This window comes from Stomoxys calcitrans, chromosome 1 (assembly GCF_963082655.1).
Source record: "Stomoxys calcitrans chromosome 1, idStoCalc2.1, whole genome shotgun sequence".
Taxonomy (NCBI): domain Eukaryota; kingdom Metazoa; phylum Arthropoda; class Insecta; order Diptera; family Muscidae; genus Stomoxys; species Stomoxys calcitrans.
Genome location: NC_081552.1, coordinates 128,052,311 through 128,072,966, shown reverse-complemented (window position 1 = coordinate 128,072,966; position 20,656 = coordinate 128,052,311). Strand labels below are relative to the sequence as shown.

At 36.8% G+C, this 20,656-nt stretch overlaps 2 protein-coding genes across 4 annotated transcripts in view; one reads left to right on the top strand and one right to left on the bottom strand.

Moving 5' to 3' along the window:
- Window positions 1–20,656, top strand: part of LOC106095252 (protein cortex) — a 116,783-nt gene that overhangs the window by 59,717 nt on the left and 36,410 nt on the right. For all 3 annotated transcript variants that reach the window (XM_059362862.1, XM_059362864.1, XM_059362859.1), the window contains exons 2-3: window positions 11,793–11,927; window positions 11,984–12,230. In XM_059362862.1, the coding sequence (XP_059218845.1) occupies window positions 11,793–11,927; window positions 11,984–12,230 (382 nt within the window). The remainder of the gene's footprint in view (window positions 1–11,792; window positions 11,928–11,983; window positions 12,231–20,656) is intronic.
- On the bottom strand, window positions 323–1,389 carry LOC131995082 (uncharacterized). The gene is made up of 2 exons (XM_059362884.1): window positions 504–1,389; window positions 323–423 (listed from the first exon to the last, which is right to left on the bottom strand). The coding sequence occupies exons 1-2, from the start codon at window positions 1,104–1,106 to the stop codon at window positions 415–417; spliced, it is 612 nt and encodes a 203-aa protein (XP_059218867.1). The 5' UTR covers window positions 1,107–1,389; the 3' UTR covers window positions 323–414.

The following is a 20,656-nucleotide window of genomic DNA, read 5'->3' as shown; positions in this document are numbered from 1 at the left end:
AATGAATTTAACAAAGGATTTAGATCAATATCGTCCGTACGTATCACTTGGGAATTCACAGGACTATCATAAGAATTGCTTATCGTAGATGGTGTAGACACCGAGGTTATATTATTATTGTCATTTATTTTTCTTGTGGATTCAAATACTTCTATATCATTCGTAGTTTCCTTGACTTGAAGTAATTTTACATTAAATGCATGCATAAAGTTGCGTCCAAGAATCATTGAAACATGAATGCTCTCGTTCGGAACAACAAGTAATTCTATTTGTTTAGACGATTTTTTAAATTTTATTAAACAAGAAATATTCCCATATATTTTCAAAGGGGAATTGCCAACTCCAACATACGAAGTTGGTATTAAATTCTTCGAACGTATCACACCAGTCGGTAATAAAGACATCTTAACCAAACTAATTGGGCTACCGGAATCGATCAAGCACGAAATATTCGCAGAATTAGTATATTTGGATCCACAAGAATATTTAAAGGCCACACTTACCATTTGTGTTGTGTCTACAATATCATTACTACAAAATATGGGAGCAGTAACATTCATCCTTTTAGGACAATCCTTGTAAAAATGTCCCATTTGGAAACAATGGAAACAAGATCCCGGTGGACGTCGAGGCTTATTGCAGGTGTTCTTCATATGTCGAAATTGAGAGCAATTGAAACATCGTATGCCTTTAGTATTGTCACGGCCTTCTTTATGAGTACTGACTGTTTTTGACCTGCGTTTCTCGTATCTATCTATTCCATGCATCAATTCTTGTAATGAGTTTGATCCGTATAGAATGGATATGTTGTTGGTTTTATCTTCCATTCCGTCTATTATAATGTCAACCAGTTCTTGCTCGTTGATTTCGCCTTCTGCTGCAATAGTTTGCATTGCTACTATATAGGCAATACACGGCTCTGTTGGCTTCAACTTGCGCAAACGCAATTTTTGATAAACTTCTTCTTGCGTTACCGTTCTCTTGAAAATGTCTAAGAGCGATCTCTTCAACTCCTTATATTCTTTGTAATTTGAATTTTCCATGAACTTTCGCGCAGTTCCAACCAGCAAATATCTTAAGCACATATATTTTTCTTGGTCAGTCATATTGTGTAGTGTAGCTTTCAAAAGAGTTTATCCATTTTTCAATATTTCGTCCATCATTCCCAGAAAATTTCGGAACCATCATAGAGAGCTCGTCATAATTGATATTTGTAGAAACCTTTTTTCCACCGTTTTCTAAAGATTCAATTTGGTTTCGAAGAGCCAACATTTCTTGCTTCAATCTCAAAACTCTAATTTCACTCTCTAGTTCATCAGCTTCACGGGATAAAACGCTTGAACGAATGAAAGGGTCTGTTACCTGTGATGGAACAGAAGGTCTAGAAAATTGTCCTCGAAGTGAGTTTGCAGGAACGGAAACTGAGGAATAATTGACGGAGGGTACGGAAGAAACAACACAAGAAGATACGGAAGGAAGTACGGAAGTTTGTGTTTGCGGAAGAACATCACAGGACACGCCAATTGCTCTATTGTTAAAAGCGACACCCAATGTATTTGTATTCATTAAATCGGAAATAACTGATGAAGTCCGGGCGGCAGAAACAGAAGCAGCAGTCCCTGAAGTACCAGGAAATTGTCTTTGAACTGTATTTACAGGAACGGAAGCAGAAGAATTATAGACGGAAGGTACGGAAGAAATTACGGAAGGAGGCACTGAAGTCTGTGTTTGCCGAAGATTTGCACAGGATACGCCAATTTCGCTGTTATTAAAAGCGACACTCAATGTATTTCTAGATATTAAATCGGTTGAAGTCCGTGCGGCAGAAAAACAAGCGGCAGTTCCAAGAACCAATTCAGTTTGATTTGTGGACTCACCATTACATTGAAATGACTGAAGCAAATTTTCAGGATCGGCAGTTGCGGAATTAATAACGGGAGTTTCATTCAAAGTATTGGATGACATTGTAGTGACAGTTACAGATGAATTCCCAGCAGAATCAGAAGAAACCACATTTCCAGAAGGCAATTCAGTCTGCTTTGATGGACCACCGTTAACTTGCAAAGAATCATATAATGTTCTCAATTGTGCAATTGACGCTGTTTCTGGAAATTCCACATTTGAAGCTTTCAAAGCTGAAAGAATTCTTTCTCGAGTAGGGCGTGAATCCATATTAAAAAAAAAAAATTTTTTTTTTTTTGAGTCTTCTTTTTTTTATTTATTTATTTTTTTTTTTTTTTTGGGAACCCCACACCTGAATTGTAAAGCTTCTGTCAACAAACTGACTCTTTTTATTATATTTTTCAAACAAACAACATTAAAGAACAAGCTAGTCTACTTAGTTTCATCAAAAGTTTCTTATAAATACGAGTATAACAAGTTATCATATTACAATAGAAAAATATTTTAGGGCAAATATCCCTTGAGATCGTGCTCTAGTCCTAAATACCTTTCATTTGAGCCAAATATTGTCATTATTGGTTTAAATTTTCATTCGGCCACCTTAAATAAGTATACCAAATTTCTATTTGTGAGTTATTGTAAGCAAACAAAATTTTGTGTAAATCACCCCACCCACCTCCGAAATCTGACGTTTTTGAAAATAGTGTAAGAGGAAGATCCCCACATTAAAGTTTGGAAGTTACATCTACTTCATTTTCTTGCTTTTGGTGGTGAATTGGAGTAGTCAAAACCTATGCCTATGAATTCCTTTTTTTGTGTAGGATAGGGAGAGGGGGATTGCCCTCTGACACATCTTTTCATTTGAGAACAATATATTCTCGGTCATCCTACATGACAGTTTGGTGTTATTTTTGGGAGGAGAGGGTGGCTCCGCCCGACGCTAAGACCCAAAAGACAATTTATTTTAGTCCTATATTGTTGTTATATACAGGTGCTGCTGAATGACTGGACGTGACCCAGATTCTTGAATCCTTATATCAACATTAGATTCGAACTCTACTGACGTAGACCTTTCTTTTAGTTCACATATTATCCCGCTACAACTACACGTCGTATTGAAGGCTATTTAGTGGGTGGGCCGGTCCCAGATATGTATAGCAGATTCGTAGTCAACTCCGAAAGACCGTTTCACACCCGTTTAACGAGTTTTGGGGTTGGGGAGGCCACCGTAGAAGCCCTGCAGGAGGGTTTTGAGGGGTGGGGAGGCGCTTTAGATACCAAGGAATACATTTTAATGTCAGATTCTAACTCTCATTTTAAATACCTTTCATTTTATATCCATATTGTCCGAATTGGTAAATATGGCCTGTTGAAGCATTTTGGGGGGTGGAGAGGCCCCTTTATATGTCTATTATGTCGAGTTGCTTCAGCTAGTTCTTATTTTCCATTTTTATTGCATTAACAGCTTTTGCAATGGCTGATCCGCCAAATTTCCGAGCGCTGAAAAGGCGGTTAAGACTGGAACTAGTGGTAAAAATCCACCAATTTTTGGAACTGGAATTACTCTTGGTATCATAATGTTGGACTTTCTTTTTCGCTTGAAGTTTGTTGTTATTACATTTTTAGCGATTTTTATAGCATCATCAAGGCTATTTGGTTTTTCGTTTTGTTTTAATATTCAAAGCACTTTTAACTGACGATGAAAAATTTTTTTTATCTTTCTTCAGAGATTTCTTCTTTTTGATTTGGACTTTTGTTTTTTGACGCAGGTTCTCTTCATACCCATACCAAACATTAATTTTCCCTTCATAGCGTTGGTTACAAGCCAAGAGTTTGCACGTTCGCCAAAGATTGCATCTTTAGATTTTATTCTCTGCCAAGCCTTTTCTGGTAATATTTTATCAGCCTGATATTTTTTATGTAGATCCGATGTTTGTGAATATGCTACATCGTGTTCCCTACACGCTGAATCCAATGGATTTATTCCTTTATCACCTCTAGCCAATCTTTCTTTTAAATTTGTTCCAGCTCCACAAAACTAATAACCAGGCAAGTGAAATTCAACCGGTAACTTATTAATTAAGGTGTTTACGATACCTCTTCCTCTTTTAGACTGACCTGAGACCTGTTTTTTTCATAAAAGTTTAGCATTTTTGGTTGGTATTAAAATGATATTCTTAAACACGTTTGATCTGTTGAAAGTTAAAGAATGTGATATATAAATATAAAATGTATTGTTTATGTCAAATATAAGTTAGTTATCAAAATTCGTTTAATCAAACAAACTTAACAAATTATTGTGAAAAATACAGATGATTTCTGTGAACTAAAACGTAAAAACAAAATAGTTCACAGTTCCTTATTACCAAATTCCATCCGAGCTTTAATTGTGGGACCATCAAATTGTGGAAAAACCAATCTTATGATTAGTTTGATTGAAAGTCCAAATGGACTTAGATTCAAAAAACAATATACGTTTACACTAAATCTCTACATCAGCCGAAATACTGTTACTCCAAGAAACTCCAATTGATAAGGGAAGATATCAAAAAGGTTTTGACAACTTTTTCTAACACTAAACATTAAGCTGATGATTATATTATATAAAGCAGATATCTAGCAGATAACCAGCAGATAGTTATCAGATTGCTGGCAGGTCGTAAGCAGTTCACTACCAGTTAAAGGGAGAATAAAACTATATACACAAAATTTAAATGAATATAAAGGTGTTAAGAGATATTGTACAAACACGAGTTGTGTTAAAAGAGAAACTTCAAAATCTGAAATTAAACCAACTAGAACGAGAAAATGTTTTAGAAAATACTTTCCATCCCATAACAAAACCTCTAAAACAGATTATTGAAAAGCTTAATACTAGCGACGACGTACTTACAACCTTCTCAAAAAGAGAGCATGATTTTAAACGAATTGCATTAAAAAATGAGGACGAGGATGATGATGATAATAATGATGAAAACATTGGCGTTTTCACCACTAGGTCCAGTCTTAACCGCCCTTTCAGCGCTCGGAAGTTTAGCAACAGGCGTATCAGCCATCGCAAAACTGTTGCAATAATGCAATAATAATAATACAATAATGCAATAAAAATGGAAAAGAACTACTAGCTGAAGCAACACGACATAATAGACATATGGAAGCTGTTGCTATGGAAAAAGGTTTATATCTTAACAAGTAAAAAGGCGTTAAGTTCGGCCGGGCCGAACTTTGGATACCCACCACCTCGGGTATATATGTAAACCACCTTTCATCAAAATTCGGTGAAAATTTCATACCTTATGTCTCACATCAGTTATATCAAAATATGTTCCGATTTGGACCAAATACTAATAAGTACAGGAGCTATATCTAAAAATAAACCGATCTGAACCACGGATGTCGAAAGGCCTAACATAAGTCACTGTGTCAAATTTCAGTGAAATCGGATTTTAAATGCGCTTTTTATGGGGCAAAGACTTAAATCGAGATATCGGTCTACATGGCAGCTATATCCAAATCTGGACCGATTTGGGCCAAGTTGCATAAAATGTCGAACAAAGCGCTGTCCCAAATGTCGGCGAAATCGGACAATAAATGCCACTTTTGTGGGCCCAAAACCTTAAATCGAGAGATCGGTCTATACGGCAGCTATATGCAAATCTGGACCGATCTGGAAAAAATTGAAGTAGGACGTCGAAGAGCCTAAATAAACTCACTGTCTCAAATTTCAGCGACATCGGACAATAAATGCATTTTTTATGGCCCCAAAACCTAAAACCGAGATATCGGTCTATATGGCAGCTATATCTAAATCTGGACCGGGGCGTAACTTAACTTACTGTCCCAAATTTCGGTGACATCGGACAATAAATGAGCATTTTATGGGCTCAAAACCTTAAATCAAGAAATCAATCTATATGGCAGCTATATCCAAATCTGAACCGATCTGGGCCAAATTGAAGAAATATGTCGAAAAGCCTAACACAACTCACTGTCCCAAATTTCAGCAAAATCGAATAATAAATGTGGCTTTTATGGGCCTAACACCATAAATCGGAGGATCGGTCTATATGGCAGCAATATCCAAATCTGGACCGATCTGGGCCAAATTGACGAAGGATGTCGATGGGCCTAACACAACTCACTGTCCCGAATTTCAATAAAATCGGATAATAAATGTGACTTTTGTGGGCCTAAGACCCTAAATCGGAGGATCGGTCTATATGGCAGCTATATCCAAATCTGAACCGATCTGGGCCAAATTAACGAACGATGTCGTAGGGCCTAACACAACTCACTGTCCCAAATTTCAGCGAAATCGGATAATAAATGTGGCTTTCATGGGCCTTAGACCCTAAATCGGAGGATCGGTCAATATGGCAGCTATATTCAAATTTGTACCGATCTGAGCCAAATTAACGAAGGATGTCGAAGGGTCTAACACAACTCACTGTCCCAAATTTCAGCAAAATCGGATAATAAATGTGGCTTTTATGGGCCTAAGACCCTAAATCGGCCGATCGGTCTATATGGGGGCTATATCAAGATATAGTCCGATATAGCCCATTTTCGAACTTAATCTGCTTATGGACAAAGAAAGAATCTGTGCAAAATTTCAGCTCAATATCTCTATTTTTAAAGTCTGTAGCTTGATTTCTACGGACGGACATGTCTAGATCGTCATAGATTTTTACGCTGATCAAGAATATATATACTTTATAGGGTCGGAAATGGATATTTCGATGTGTTGCAAACGGAATGACAAAATTAATATACCCCCATCCTTCGGCGGTGGGTATAATATATGGTTCATTTTAATAGCACTCCCCAATCAAAATAAGTAGACAAAAAGTTTGTGTCATATAATTATGCATATCATCTTGTTCTAAAAAAATTAAATCTTGTAACCTACTTAGAAAATCAAATTTTATGCTGAACTAGGAGTTATTTTATCAAGGAGGAATGTTTTTCCGACTTGTAAAATTTATATTTATATAGTGGTCACCTCAGAATCCAAACAAATTTAAATCTAAAATTTTATGAAAAACGGCACATGAAAAGAAGCATTGTCGTGCTGAAAATTTCCCGACAAATCTCCGAACATAAACAAATGTAAAGTGCTTTGATAATTTAATCAATCAGGACCCATTAACTTAAAATTTTTTGTGGCCAAAAATATAACTCATTAACACTCATTTGCTTATAACTTGTTGACAAAACAAAAATTCGTAGACGATCGAATCCAGAGGTGTTGAACAGTCCGTTTCTCTCTTCATGTGATGTCTGAAATAAACTATATTAGAGCCGATTCTATACATTTATTTAAGATTTTTATGCTCCGTCTGTTGTTATAGTATTGTAGTTACCACAGATAATTGCATTCCTTTCATTGTATTGTTATGTAACATCTTCAGTGCCTTATTTACACTTGCAGCAAATCTAGATTTGCGACAAATTTTCGGAAATCTCGTGTTTTTCAACCAGGTTTAGCATACATTTTCAGTGTGAGTAAATCTACATTTTGGAGGAGATTTGTAGCAAATCTCCTTCGAAAATCAAATTCAACACTGCTTTTGTATTTGGGCAGCACTTTTTCTCAACATCTGACAATTTCTTAATGAAATTATAAAATTTTGAAGTCAAATGTACGTCGTTTCATCAATTTAATTGCTGACCTTAATATATATATAACAAGTAAAAGCGTGCTAAGTTCGGCCCGGCCGAATCTTATATACCCTCCACCATTGAGCGCATTTGTCGAGTTCTTTTACTGGCATCTCTTCTTAGGCAAAAAAGGATATAAGAAACGATTTGCTCTGCTATAAGAGCCATATCAAGATATGATCCGGTTTGGACCACAGTTAAATTATATGCTGGAGACCTGTGTAAAATGTCAGCCAATTCGAATAAGAATTGCGCCCTTTGGGGGCTCTAGAAGTAAAATAGAAAGATCGATTTATATAGGAGCTGTATCGGGCTATTGACCGATTCAGACTATAATAAACATGTATGTTGATGGTCATGAGAGGATCCGTCGTACAAAATCTCAGGCAAATCGGATAGGAATTGCGATCTCTAGAGGCTCAAGGTGTCAAGATCCCAGATCGGTTTATATGGCAGCTATATCAGGTTATGAACCGATTTGAACCTTATTTGACACAGTTGTTGAAAGAAAGAATAAAACACGTCATGCAAAATTTCAGCCAAATGGGATAGGAATTGCGACCTCTACAGGCTCAAGAAGTCAAGATCCCAGATCTGTTTATATGACAGCTATATCAGGTTATGAACCGATTTGAATCATACTTGGCACAGTTGTTGGATATCATAACAAAATACTTCGTGCAAAATTTCATTCAAATCGGATAAGAATTGGGCCCTATAGAGGCTCAAGAAGTCAAGACCCAAGATCGGTTTATATGACAGCTATATCAGGTTGTATACCGATTCCAACCATACTTGGCACAGTTGTTGGATATTATAACAAAACACGTCGTGCATTCTAATCGGATAAGAATTGCGCACTCTAGAGGCTCAAGAAGTCAAGACCCAAGACCGGTTTATATAGCAGCTATATCAAAACATGAACCGATATGGCCCATTTACAATACCAACCGACCTACAGTAATAAGAAGTATTTGTGCAAAATTTCAAGCGGCTAGCTTTACTCCTTCGGAAGTTAGCGTGCTTTGGACAAACAGACGGACGGACGGACATGGCTAAATCGACATTAAATGTCGCGGCGATCAAAAATATATGTACTTTATGGGGTCTCAGACGAATATTGTATTTTGACAGAATGTGTATTTTGATTTTTGAAGTTTTTTACTGGCTGTGAAATTTCTGCTGCGGTATTACCCTTAGTCTCCATAATTCGTAGTATGGGATGTACGCATCGCTACGTAATTGGAGATGCCCCCCTCGGTGGGCAGGGACGAGTGTGAATGGCATGGAAACCAAAATTTCAGATCAAACATGTCAAAATTGAGGCTTTCAGGGTCTCACAAATTTAAGAACTTTACTTGGAAGATACATATGATCAAATATTTACCGCAGCACAACTCCTAAAATCTACATCAGTTAGAACTATTTGTGCAATATTTCAAGTGGATAGCATTATCCGTTTGAAAGTGGTCGTAATTTTGACAGGTGCACGGACATAGCTTGATCGACTAAGATTGTCATGATCAAGAATATATATATTCTTCATAGATATCGTTATTCTGAAATGTTAGCTGTTAGTCTATTCTAAATATACATATATACTAAATTTCCCATGAAAATTAAAACTCAATGGTAAAGGGCCACCTTTTTAACGCCGAATTAGAACGGCGTTCCGCATAGCGACACCACTTAGTAGAGAAGTTTTAACATAAATGTTGCCAGTGTTAGTAAGGGATAACCACCGCTGATAAGTTTTCTGATGTTCACGCCGGGATTTGAACCCCCGCGTTCGGTGTCATAGGCGGACATGCTAACTCTGCGCCACGGTGGCTTCGAACGAATAAGCAAATCTCCTTCCAAATTCAAATGCGATACTGCGTTTGCATTAAATACCGGTTATTATTGAGATTTTTGGGCCGCAATTTTTATTAACATCTGACAATTTCTTATTGAAGTTATAAAAGTTAGTAGTAATTTAAAAAAATCGTTTCACAAACTTAATTGCTTATCGCAATGTATATGCTGAACACAATAAAAATGCTAACCTAAATAAAAATGTTGCCATAAACGTCACTGTTGACAAATTAAAACCGCAAAAATCGTAGTGGAAACGTTTTGGTTTTGGAGATTATCTCAAATCAAATGGATTTGGGCTCTAGTGGAAACATGGTTTAAGAAGTTGTAATAAATTCGAGTTGGGACTGCAACACGGTTCATCCTAAATGTGATGCTACGGTTACCAAAAGTCAGTGGATGAGAAGAAGCCGTCCGGGTTTTTGTCTTCATGTATAATTTGTATTTGTATTTATTTATATTTTTGAAATACCACCCACAACAAGATATAACCTTATATGTTACATGCAGAACATTGTTTGTGTAAATTTAGCAAATTGTAATTATACGTTGTATATGCTGTATATGGAAGATTTTACGAGAGACGAATGCTAAATACGAAGAATTGCCTTTCTAATGTTAGACTGTCAATATTGGAGAGATGAGCTTTGGTAAATGTTACATCATATATCTCCTTTGCAAAAGGAGGCATTGATGTGGTTAGTCCAAGAGAGTGTCGCACTAAAAAGGACGCCAAGATTAGTTGCTGATATAAACCTTTTTAATTTGCGAATCGTTGATTTTAAGGTGTATATTTGAAATAATAGTGTTTTTTTATTGATCAGCAGGAATTTAGTTTTTGTCGGATTAAGGCAAAGTCTTTTATTGTTAGCCCAATTATAGGTGGAATTCAAATCACTATTTATAGTTAAAATACAATTTTGAATGTTGACTTTTTAAAGCATGAGTAAAGTTGTACGTCATCCTCATAGATTTGAGTGTTACATTTCAGCGGCAGGGAAGTAATATCATTGATATTTATTAAAAAAGGTAGAGGGCCAAGAATTGAGCCTTGAGGTACACCTCTGCATACATTTATTGCTATAGACGACTGATTGTTATATACTACTACTGATAAATACGATGATATTAACTTGCAAGCAGTATTGGAGAAGTAAAACTGTTTTTGCAGCTTAAGAAGTAAAACGTTGTGGTCAACTGTATCGAAGGCCTAACTGTGGTCTAAAAGGTCAAGAAATGAGACTATCTTATCGCCCGATTTTCTTTTAAGGTTCCTATGACATCTATTAGGGCCGTTGTGCACGATCTGTGTTTTCTAAAACCTGATTGTCTATCCGAGAGAGGACTGTTGTGATCCAAATAGTATATCATTTGATTTGTCATTATATTTTCTAGCACTTAGATAAAAAAAGGAAGAACAGCGATAGGTTGACATTCTTTGTTGTTCTTTGGAACTGGTACAAATTTTGCAAGTTTCCAGCCTTGTGGAAATAAAGAGTTTGTGATAATTGTATTATATAAGGATACAGTTTTTGCACGACAAACCTTAGGAATTAGCACCAATGGCATTGAATTTAATATTTTGAATACTTCTAAAAACTTCATGTCCATTAACTCCCCGAAACAAAAAACAATTTTCAATTAATACCGTGTTCAGTTGTTGATAAACTTCTTCCATCGGGCGGGTAATTTGCACACCAAAATATTTTTTATTCAACTTATTGATATCTATGCCAGCTTGAGTATTAGAAGCAGTTTTACCAATTCCAATATTCTTGATTGCGTTCAATTTGGATTTTCTGATTGAAATTTTCGCTCATAGCACAGTTTTTTAGAGTTTTCTATGGATTTAACACATTTTAGACCAGTCTTGCTTTTTCGCATCAGCATCAGTATCAGTATGTAGTGGCTAAATGTAACTAACATATATTGTTAATAGCATATACTATACAGAATAATATACAAATAAAATTGTTTCAAAAAGTTTCCTGGGCTCTGTTTACCCTCACCATAGGATGGGGGTACACTAATTTTGTCATTCTGTGTGCATCTCCTCGAAATATTCCTCTAAGACCCCATAAAGTATGTATATTCTTGATCGTCTCGATATTCTGAGTCGATCTTGCCATATCCGTCCGTCCGCCGTCTGTCTGTCGAAAGCACGCTAACTATCGATGGAGTTAAGCTAGCCGCTTGAAGTTTTCCACAAATACTTCTTACTTCGGTTGGGATTGTAAATGGGCCATTACGGTCTATGTTTTGATATAGCTGGCATATAAACCGATCTTTGATCCTGACTTCTTGAGCCACTTGCAATTCTCATCCAGTTTAAATTATATTTTCAAAATGAAATTTAACTATTGCTTTGATTGCAGATAGCTGAACCTCCCGACGAAGAAATCGCAATATCATATGGAGACCGTTTTATACCCCGGCGTTTTTTGCTTCCAACATGCGAAAGAAACCTGAAGTTTTCGGCTATTAAGCCCATTAGGGATGTTCTACGATTGGTAATGCAGTACATTAATAATTTGTTTTTATTATTGATCACATTAAATGTTTTTAGTGTACGAACGAAAACTATTGGAGAGAAAATACACTTATTCCAATGATTAACCACATAGCTGAGATGATAGATGGCCGGATTTATAGTCTAACGGACCCTGTCGTAAAGTCAACAGGTTTTATAGCTCGGACACAATATCGAGACCGGAGTAACAACATGGGTTTGGATTGGCCATGCAAACCACGTGCGAAACCCTGTGCCCATTCCGACATAACGTTTGACTTGCCCGACTACGATTCTTCATGTGGTATGTACAAATATTTCTAATCAAAATTACACACACACAAAAGTGGGGCGTCGCACAGTGGGAGAAATCGAAAAAAAAACTAGTCAAATATATGCCGTGGGAGAACGGGCAGAGATATCTCTTTGAAATTAAAAATAGTTAGAGCTGAGTGTATTAGTGATATCTTTTGCTAAATTTTAAGGCCTTAGGTTGTCCGGGCGCCTTCTGGCAGGACCCTATAGTTGGCCATCTCGTTTCGAAAATTGTTCGATCTTCATTTATGGTCTGATTTTAAAATTTTTTATACCCTCCACCATAAGGGGGTATACTAATTTCGTCATTTTGATTGTATCTACTCGAAATATTCGTCTGAGACCCCATAAAGTATATATATTCTTGATCGTCGTCAAATTTTATGTCGATCTAGCCATGTCCGTCCGTCTGTCCGTCCGTCCGTCCGTCTGTCTGTCGAAAGCACGCTAACTTCCGAAGGAGTAAAGCTAGCCGATTGAAATTTTGCAAAAATACTTCTTATTAGTGTAGGTCGGTTGGTATTGTAAATGGGCCATATCGGTTCATGTTTTAATATAGCTGCCATATAAACCGATCTTGGGTCTTGACTTCTTGAGCCTCTAGAGTGCGCAATTCTTATCCGATTGGAATGAAATTTTCCACGACGTGTTTTGTTACGATATCCAACAACTGTGCCAAGTATGGTTCAAATCGCTCCATAACCTTATATAGCTGTCATATAAACCGATCTTGGGTCTTGACTTCCTAGAGGGCGCAATTCTTATCCAATTTGAATGAATTTTTTTTTTTAGTATTTGGTTATGATATCCAACAACTGTGCCAAGTATGGTTCAAATCGGCCCATAACCTGATATAGCTGTCATATAAACAGATCTGGGGACTTGACTTCTTGAGCTTCTAGAGGGCGCAATTTCTATCCGATTTGGCTGAAATTTTGTACGACGGATTCTCTCATGACCATTAACATACCTGTTTATCAGTCTATAGCCCGATACAGCTCCCATATAAATCGATCTCTCTATTTTACTTCTTGAGCCCACAAAGGGCGCAATTCTTATTCGAATTGGCTGACATATTACACATGTCTCCAACATATAATTTAATTGTGGTCCAAACCGGACCATATCTTGATATCGCTCTAATAGCAGAGCAAATCTTTTCTTATATCTTTTTTTTTTGCCTAAGAAGAGATGCCGGGAAAAGAACTCGACAAATGCGATCCATGGTGGATGGTATATAAGACTCGGCTCGGCCGAACTTAGCACGCTTTTACTTGTTTCTTACTGAATAGTGCTCGCTCAATTTGCGAAGGCACTTGTGGTTCGATTTTCATTTTTAAGCATGATTTGGATTCGTTTCTAAATTTACAACGACAGGCGTCCAGATCTGATTATTCAGTTAAGAGTTATATAGTTTGGAAGTCAAAAAATGTTAAAAAGTGTATATTTTGCTTTTTTGGTAAAAAAAAGCCTATTTTCTTGATTAGTTTTTATTGAAAAATCTTGCTTAACTACCTCAATTTTTATACCCTCCAACATAAGATGGGGGGTATACTAATTTCGTCATTCTGTTTGTAACTACTCGAAATATTCGTCTGAGACCCCATAAAGTATATATATTCTTGATCGTCGTGACATTTTATGTCGATCTAGCCATGTCCGTCCGTCTGTCCGTCCGTCCGTCCGTCCGTCTGTCTGTCGAAAGCACGCTAACTTCCGAAGGAGTAAAGCTAGCCGCTTGAAATTTTGCACAAATACTTCTTATTAGTGTAGGTCGGTTGGTATTGTAAATGGGCCATGTTTTGATATAGCTGCCATATAAACCGATCTTGGGTCTTGACTTCTTGAGCCTCTAGAGTGCGCAATTCTTATCCGATTGGAATGAAATTTTGCACGACGTGTTTTGTTATGATATCCAACAACTGCGCCAAGTATAGTTCAAATCGGTCCATAACCTGATATAGCTGCCATATAAACCGATCTTGGGTCTTGACTTCTTGAGCCTCTAGCGTGCGCAATGCTTATCCGATCAGAATGAAATTTTGCACGACGTGTTTTGTTATGATATCCAACAACTGTGCCAAGTATGGTTTAAATCGGTCCATAACCTGATATAGCTGCCATATAAACCGATCTGGGGTCTTGATTTCTTGAGCCTCTAGCGTGCGCAATTTTTATCCGATTGAAATGAAATTTTGCACGACGTGTTTTGTTATGATATTCAACAACTGTGCCAAGTATGGTTCAAATCGGTTCATAACCTAATATAGCTGTCATATAAACCGATCTTGGGTCTTGATTTCTTGAGCCTCTAGCGTGCGCAATGCTTATCCGATCAGAACGAAATTTTGCACGACGTGTTTTGTTATTATATCCAACAACTGTGCCAAGTATGCTTTAAATCGGTCCATAACCTGATATAGCTGTCATATAAACAGATCTGGGGATTTGACTTCTTGAGCTTCTAGAGGGCGCAATTCTTATCCGATTGAAATGAAATTTTGCACGACGTGTTTTGTTATGATACTCAACAACTGTGCCAAGTATGGTTCAAATCGGTTCATAACCTTATATAGCTGTCATATAAACCGATCTTGGGTCTTGATTTCTTGAGCCTCTAGAGGGCACAGTTCTTATCCGATTTGAATGAGTTTTTGCACGTAGTATTTTGTTATGATATCCAACAACTGTGCCAAGTATGGTTCAAATCGGTCCATAACCTGATATAGCTGCCATGTAAACCGATCTTGGGTCTTGACTTCTTGAGCCTCTAGAGTGCACAATTCTTATCCGATTGGAATGAAATTTTGCACGATGTGTTTTGCTATGATATCCAACAACTGTGCCAAGTATGGTTTAAATCGGTCTATAACCTGATATAGCTGCCATATAAACCGATCTTGGGTCTTGACTTCTTGAGCCTCTAGAGGGCACAATTCTTATCCGATTGGAATGAATTTTTGCACGAAGTATTTCGTTATGATATCCAACAACTGTGCCAAGTATGGTTGAAATCGGTCCATAACCTGATATAGCTGTCATATAAACAGATCTGGGGATTTGACTTCTTGAGCTTCTAGAGGGCGCAATTCCTATCCGATTTGGCTGAAATTTTGCATGACGTATTTTATTTTTACTTTCAACAACTGTGTCAAATAAGGTTTAAATCGGTCCATAACCTGATATAGCTGCCATATAAACCGATCTGGGATCTTGACTTCTTGACCCCTAGAGGTCGCAATTATTATCCTATATGCCTGAGATTTTGTACGATGGATCCTCTCGTGACCATCAATAAACGTGTTTATTATGGTCCGAACCGGACCATATCTTGATATCGTTTTAATAGCAGAGCAACTCTTTTCTCTATCCTTTTTTGCCTAAGAAGAAATGCCGGGAAAAGAAGTCGACAAATGCGATCCATGGTGGAGGGTATATAAGATTCGGCCCGGCCAAACTTAGCACGCTTTTACTTGTTTCTGTTTTGTCTGTGAAGAAGACATATTGTAAATGCGTTTTAAGTGAAATTTGAACAAGATATATAAACTTAAACGGGCGCTATATAGACTTCAAAATAGGCAATTTTTATTAAAAAATTGGGAATTTATTAGAAAATTTAATAAAAGTCGAAAGGTAGGATTTGCTCTAAATTCCGAATTGCAAATTAGTGACTGATGCCAAATTTGGCCCAAGTATATCCTTCACATATTGAAATACCTTAAATTCACCTGAAGTGCCTTGTACTAAGAAAGTGGTAGCAAAATATGAATTAAGGTAAAAAAAGATGTTACATTAGCTTTATTTATAAAATACATGAAAATCGAATGCAAAATATGAAGAAGATCTCGGTCAAAATTGCATAGAAAAAAAATTAAATTCGAATACCATGCGGACTTTTTTTGTCCTATGTTGTCCTGACGCCTTTTGGCAGGCCCTAAAGTTGGTCACTCGGTATTTCGAAAACTGTTTAGGCTGGCAAATATTCATTTGTGGTCCAAGTATAGTACTCAAAAATCCCTAAAAACGTTTGAGGTGTACAATATCCCCACTCGGATATACGTGTTTTATTTTTATTTGTTGAAATTTTGCAGAGATTGGCTTCGTATTTTGCAATTTACGAAGACATTTGTGGTTCGATATTAATTGTTCTGCATGATTTGGATTCGTGACAATATTTACAATGACTTTGCGGAAAAAGTGTCCACACCTGATTATTAAGTTACATGTTATAGAGCTTGGAAATAAAAAAATTTAAAAAAAGTAAATGTTTTTTGGTTAAAAAAGTATTTTTATTGATTATATCTTTATTGAAAAAACTTGCTGGTTGCTATATGTACATCGAAATAGCCCACTTTTTAGTAAAAGAATTGGAAAAACCGCTCGAGATCAAAAATTCCAAAGCTTTGATCCCCAATTTGGCACAAGTTTGTTTACTCCATATGTCCCCTAAACTCGTGCAAAAAGTGGATTGCACCTTACAATTTTTATAGCATCCACAGCAAATTTACTAAAAATTGCCATCTTTGTCCAAAAGCGTATATTGAGGATTTTTGTAAAAAATTCGGGCAAAATTTATTTTTGGTTTTTTAAGAACCCTAACATAACCCTACTAAGATATCTCTATTCGTATTTTCTTAGAAACACTATATCAAAACAAGTGCTAAGTTCGGCCGGGCCGAATTTTATGGAGGGTATCTCCACCATGGATCGCATTTTTCGAGTTCTTTGCGTGGTATCTCTTTTTAGGCAAACAAGGAAAAATGAATAAGAACTGTTATGCTATTGGGACTATATCAAGTTATAGTCCAATTCGGACCATAAATGAAATGAAATTTATATGGGAGCTGTATCAAGCTACTGATCGATTCAGAACATATTAGACACGTATGTTCAAAGTCATGAGGGAAGCCGTTGTACAAAATTTCTGCCAAATCGGACGATAAATGCGCCCTCTAGAGGCTCAAGAAGTCGAGATCCCAGATCGGTTTATATGACAGGAATCGGTTTATAGCCTAATACAGCTCTCTTATAAACCGATCTCCCTATTTTACTTCTTCAGCCCCTCAAGTGCGCAATTCTTACTAGATTTGGCTGCAATTTTACACAATGACTTCTACTATGGTCTTCACTATTCAATATTCTGTTATCCTTTGTTTGTCTAAAAAGAGATACCGTGGAAAGAGCTCGACAAATGCGATCCATGGTTGAGGGTATATAAGATTCGAATTTAGCACGCTTTTACTTATTTGGAAATAAATTAGCCTGTGTTGACATATCTTTCATCTATTATTATTTTGCAAGAAAGTAATTAATTTAAAGTTGAAAATTAATTGAAATGATGCATTTTGCAGGGACCAGTCGTAACTTTCGATGAGTTTTTTGTTGGAAATAGGATCAAAACTTTATAATTCCCTTCCTTAAAAATTAAATTTGTAATATTTATGAACATACTAGCTGATCCGGGCCCGCTCCGCTGCGCCTTCTTTTACTTTATATGGAACAAAAGTTTCCTTGGAATATTTATTTTCGACAATTAAAGATCTTTTAGTGAAATACCATGCTACGAAAATAGTATATCGCTTGACTAACAGTTTAACAATATAAGTGCCTTTATCTGAATTCCACATGATCTTTATTGGTCTACGAATTTAAGTTTGGATGTAAGGAGTACTCCATTCGTAAAATACTTCATTTCAGCCCGATATTCTCATGATGTCTGATACCAGATACTTGGTCCTGACAAAATATCAACATCGTGCTCTTCTCTCAAATACCATTTATTTAAACTCCATATTGCCATTGAGTTAAGAAGAGTTTACAGGATCAGGCGTCCCCCAAACACATGGCCCCAAAATAGGCTGTCAAATTCGTTTTCTAATCTCAAATACCTTTCATTTGAGCCACATATTGGCATAGCCGAACAATTTTTTCCCTTTGGGGGTGTTTTGTTTTTCCCTAAATACATGGTCCTATATTTGGATATCAAATTCGTATTTTACTCCCAAATACCCGATTTAGGGGTGTTATGGGGAGTGGGGTGGTCCCCCCAAATTCTTAGCCCTCTAAATATATATTAGCAACGTGCTCCATTTTCATATATCTATATATCATTTATTTGAACCATTGGCCTCAAAATTCGATATCAAATTCGTTTTCTAATCTCATTTAAACTCCTTTTTGCAAAAGTCAGCAAATATGTCCGGTTTGAGGTATTGGCCCTAAAAACTATGAATTTTAGTTCCACTCTCTTTACTACCCAAATTGTCTTGGTGAGCAAATACGTCCTATTTGGGGGTTGTTATTGTGGTGGGACGTCCGCTAGACAGTTGGCTCCTAATGTTGATATCAGGTACGTGGTCTACTCCCACATACTTTTAATTTGAGCCCCATATTTCCATAGTTGGCAAACATGACCGGCTTGGGGGTGTTTTGGGAATGGGCGGCCACTCAATGAGTTGGCCTTGAAAATATATATCCGATTCGTGTTCCACTTTAAAAACCCTCTTATTTGAGTCTCATAGTGCAATAGTCAGAAAATACTTGCTATTTGGGGTGTGTTGTGGGGGTTGGGTGGCCCCATAAACACTTTTCTCGAATATTGATATCAAATTCGTGCTTTACTTCCAAAGACCTTTCATTTGAGCCCCATATTGCTATGGTCGGTAAATATGTCCGATTTAGGGGTGTTTTGGGGCTTGGGGTGGTCCCCTAGCACTTGGTTCGACAAATGGATATCAGATACGTTTTCTTATTCTAATACCTTTCATTTGAGTCCCATATTGTCGTGATTGGTGTAAATATATGTTTGATAGGTTTTAGGGTGGGGCAGCCCCCCTAGCTACCCCATCCAAAATTTGGATACCAAATTTTTATTTTTAGGGTACTATATGAGAGCACACAAAATTTCGCACCACCCATCTCCGAGTTCTGGCGTTTTTGAAAATAAGGGTAAGGGAGAGGGTCCGCCCCCCTTGAAATATCAAAAAATTAGTACCCTATTTTCACCACGGGGTCATTATGCACCATCTGTGAAAATTTCAAGAAAATCGGTTCAGCCGTTTTTGAGTCTATAAGGAACAAACAAACATATAAACAAACAAAGAAACACAAATTGATTATTATATATTGGGTTTGCCCAAAAAGTAATTGCGGATTTTTTAAAAGAAAGTAAATGCATTTTTAAGAAAACTTAGAATGAACATTAATCAAATATACTTTTTTTACACTTTTTTTCTAAAGCAAGCTAAAAGTAACAGCTGATAACTGACAGAAGAAAGAATGCAATTACAGAGTCACAAGCTGTGAAAAAATTTGTCGACGCCGACTATATGAAAAATCCGCAATTACTTTTTGGGCAACCCAATATAAGAATTTGCTGAGTAATTTAAGTTTTCTGTCTTTAAAAATTAAAATATTTTGCTGAAACTTTGCACAGATTATTTTAATGCTCATTGGCAGGTTAAGTACTCGTACGAGTATGGGTACATCGGCTTATATCCTTCGTATAGGCCGATTTCCTATATGGCAGCTATATCCAAATCTGGACCGATCTGAGGCAAACTGAAGACAAATATCGAAGGGCCCAACACAACTCACAGTCCCAAAATTCAGCAAAATCGAATAATAAATGTGGCTTTTATGGGCCTAAGACCCTAACGAAGGAAGTCGAAGGGCCTAACACAACTAACTGTCCCAAATTTCAGCGAAATCGGATAATTAATGTGGTTTTTTATGGGCCTAAGACCCTTATTCGGCGAATCGGTCTATATAGGGGCTATATCAAGATATAGTCCGATGTAGCCCATCTTCGAACTTAACCTGCTTATGGACAAAAAAAAGAATCTGTGCAAAATTTCAGCTCAATATCTCTATTTTTTAAGGCTCTAGCGTGATTTCAACAGACAGACGGACGGACATGTCTAGATCGTCTTAGATTTTTACGCTGATCAAGAATATATATACTTTATAGGGTCGGAAATGGATATTTCGATGCGTTGCAAACGGAATGACAAAATGAATATACCCCCATCCTTCGGTGGTGGGTATAAAAAACGTTTGTTGTAATTTTAAAGATTGGAGCCAAAGATTAGCAAACTTAATTTAAAGATGATACATTTTCCAACATTTCAAGGCAACATGAACATTTTTCTATTTTTATACCCTCCACCATAAGGGGGTATACTAATTTCGTCATTCTGATTGTAACTACTCGAAATATTCGTCTGAGACCCCATAAAGTATATATATTCTTGATCGTCGTCAAATTTTATGTCGATCTAGCCATGTCCGTCCGTCTGTCCGTCCGTCCGTCCGTCTGACTGTCGAAAGCACGCTAACTTCCGAAGGAGTAAAGCTAGCCGCTTGAAATTTTGCACAAGTACTTCTTATTAGTGTAGGTCGGTTGGTATTGTAAAT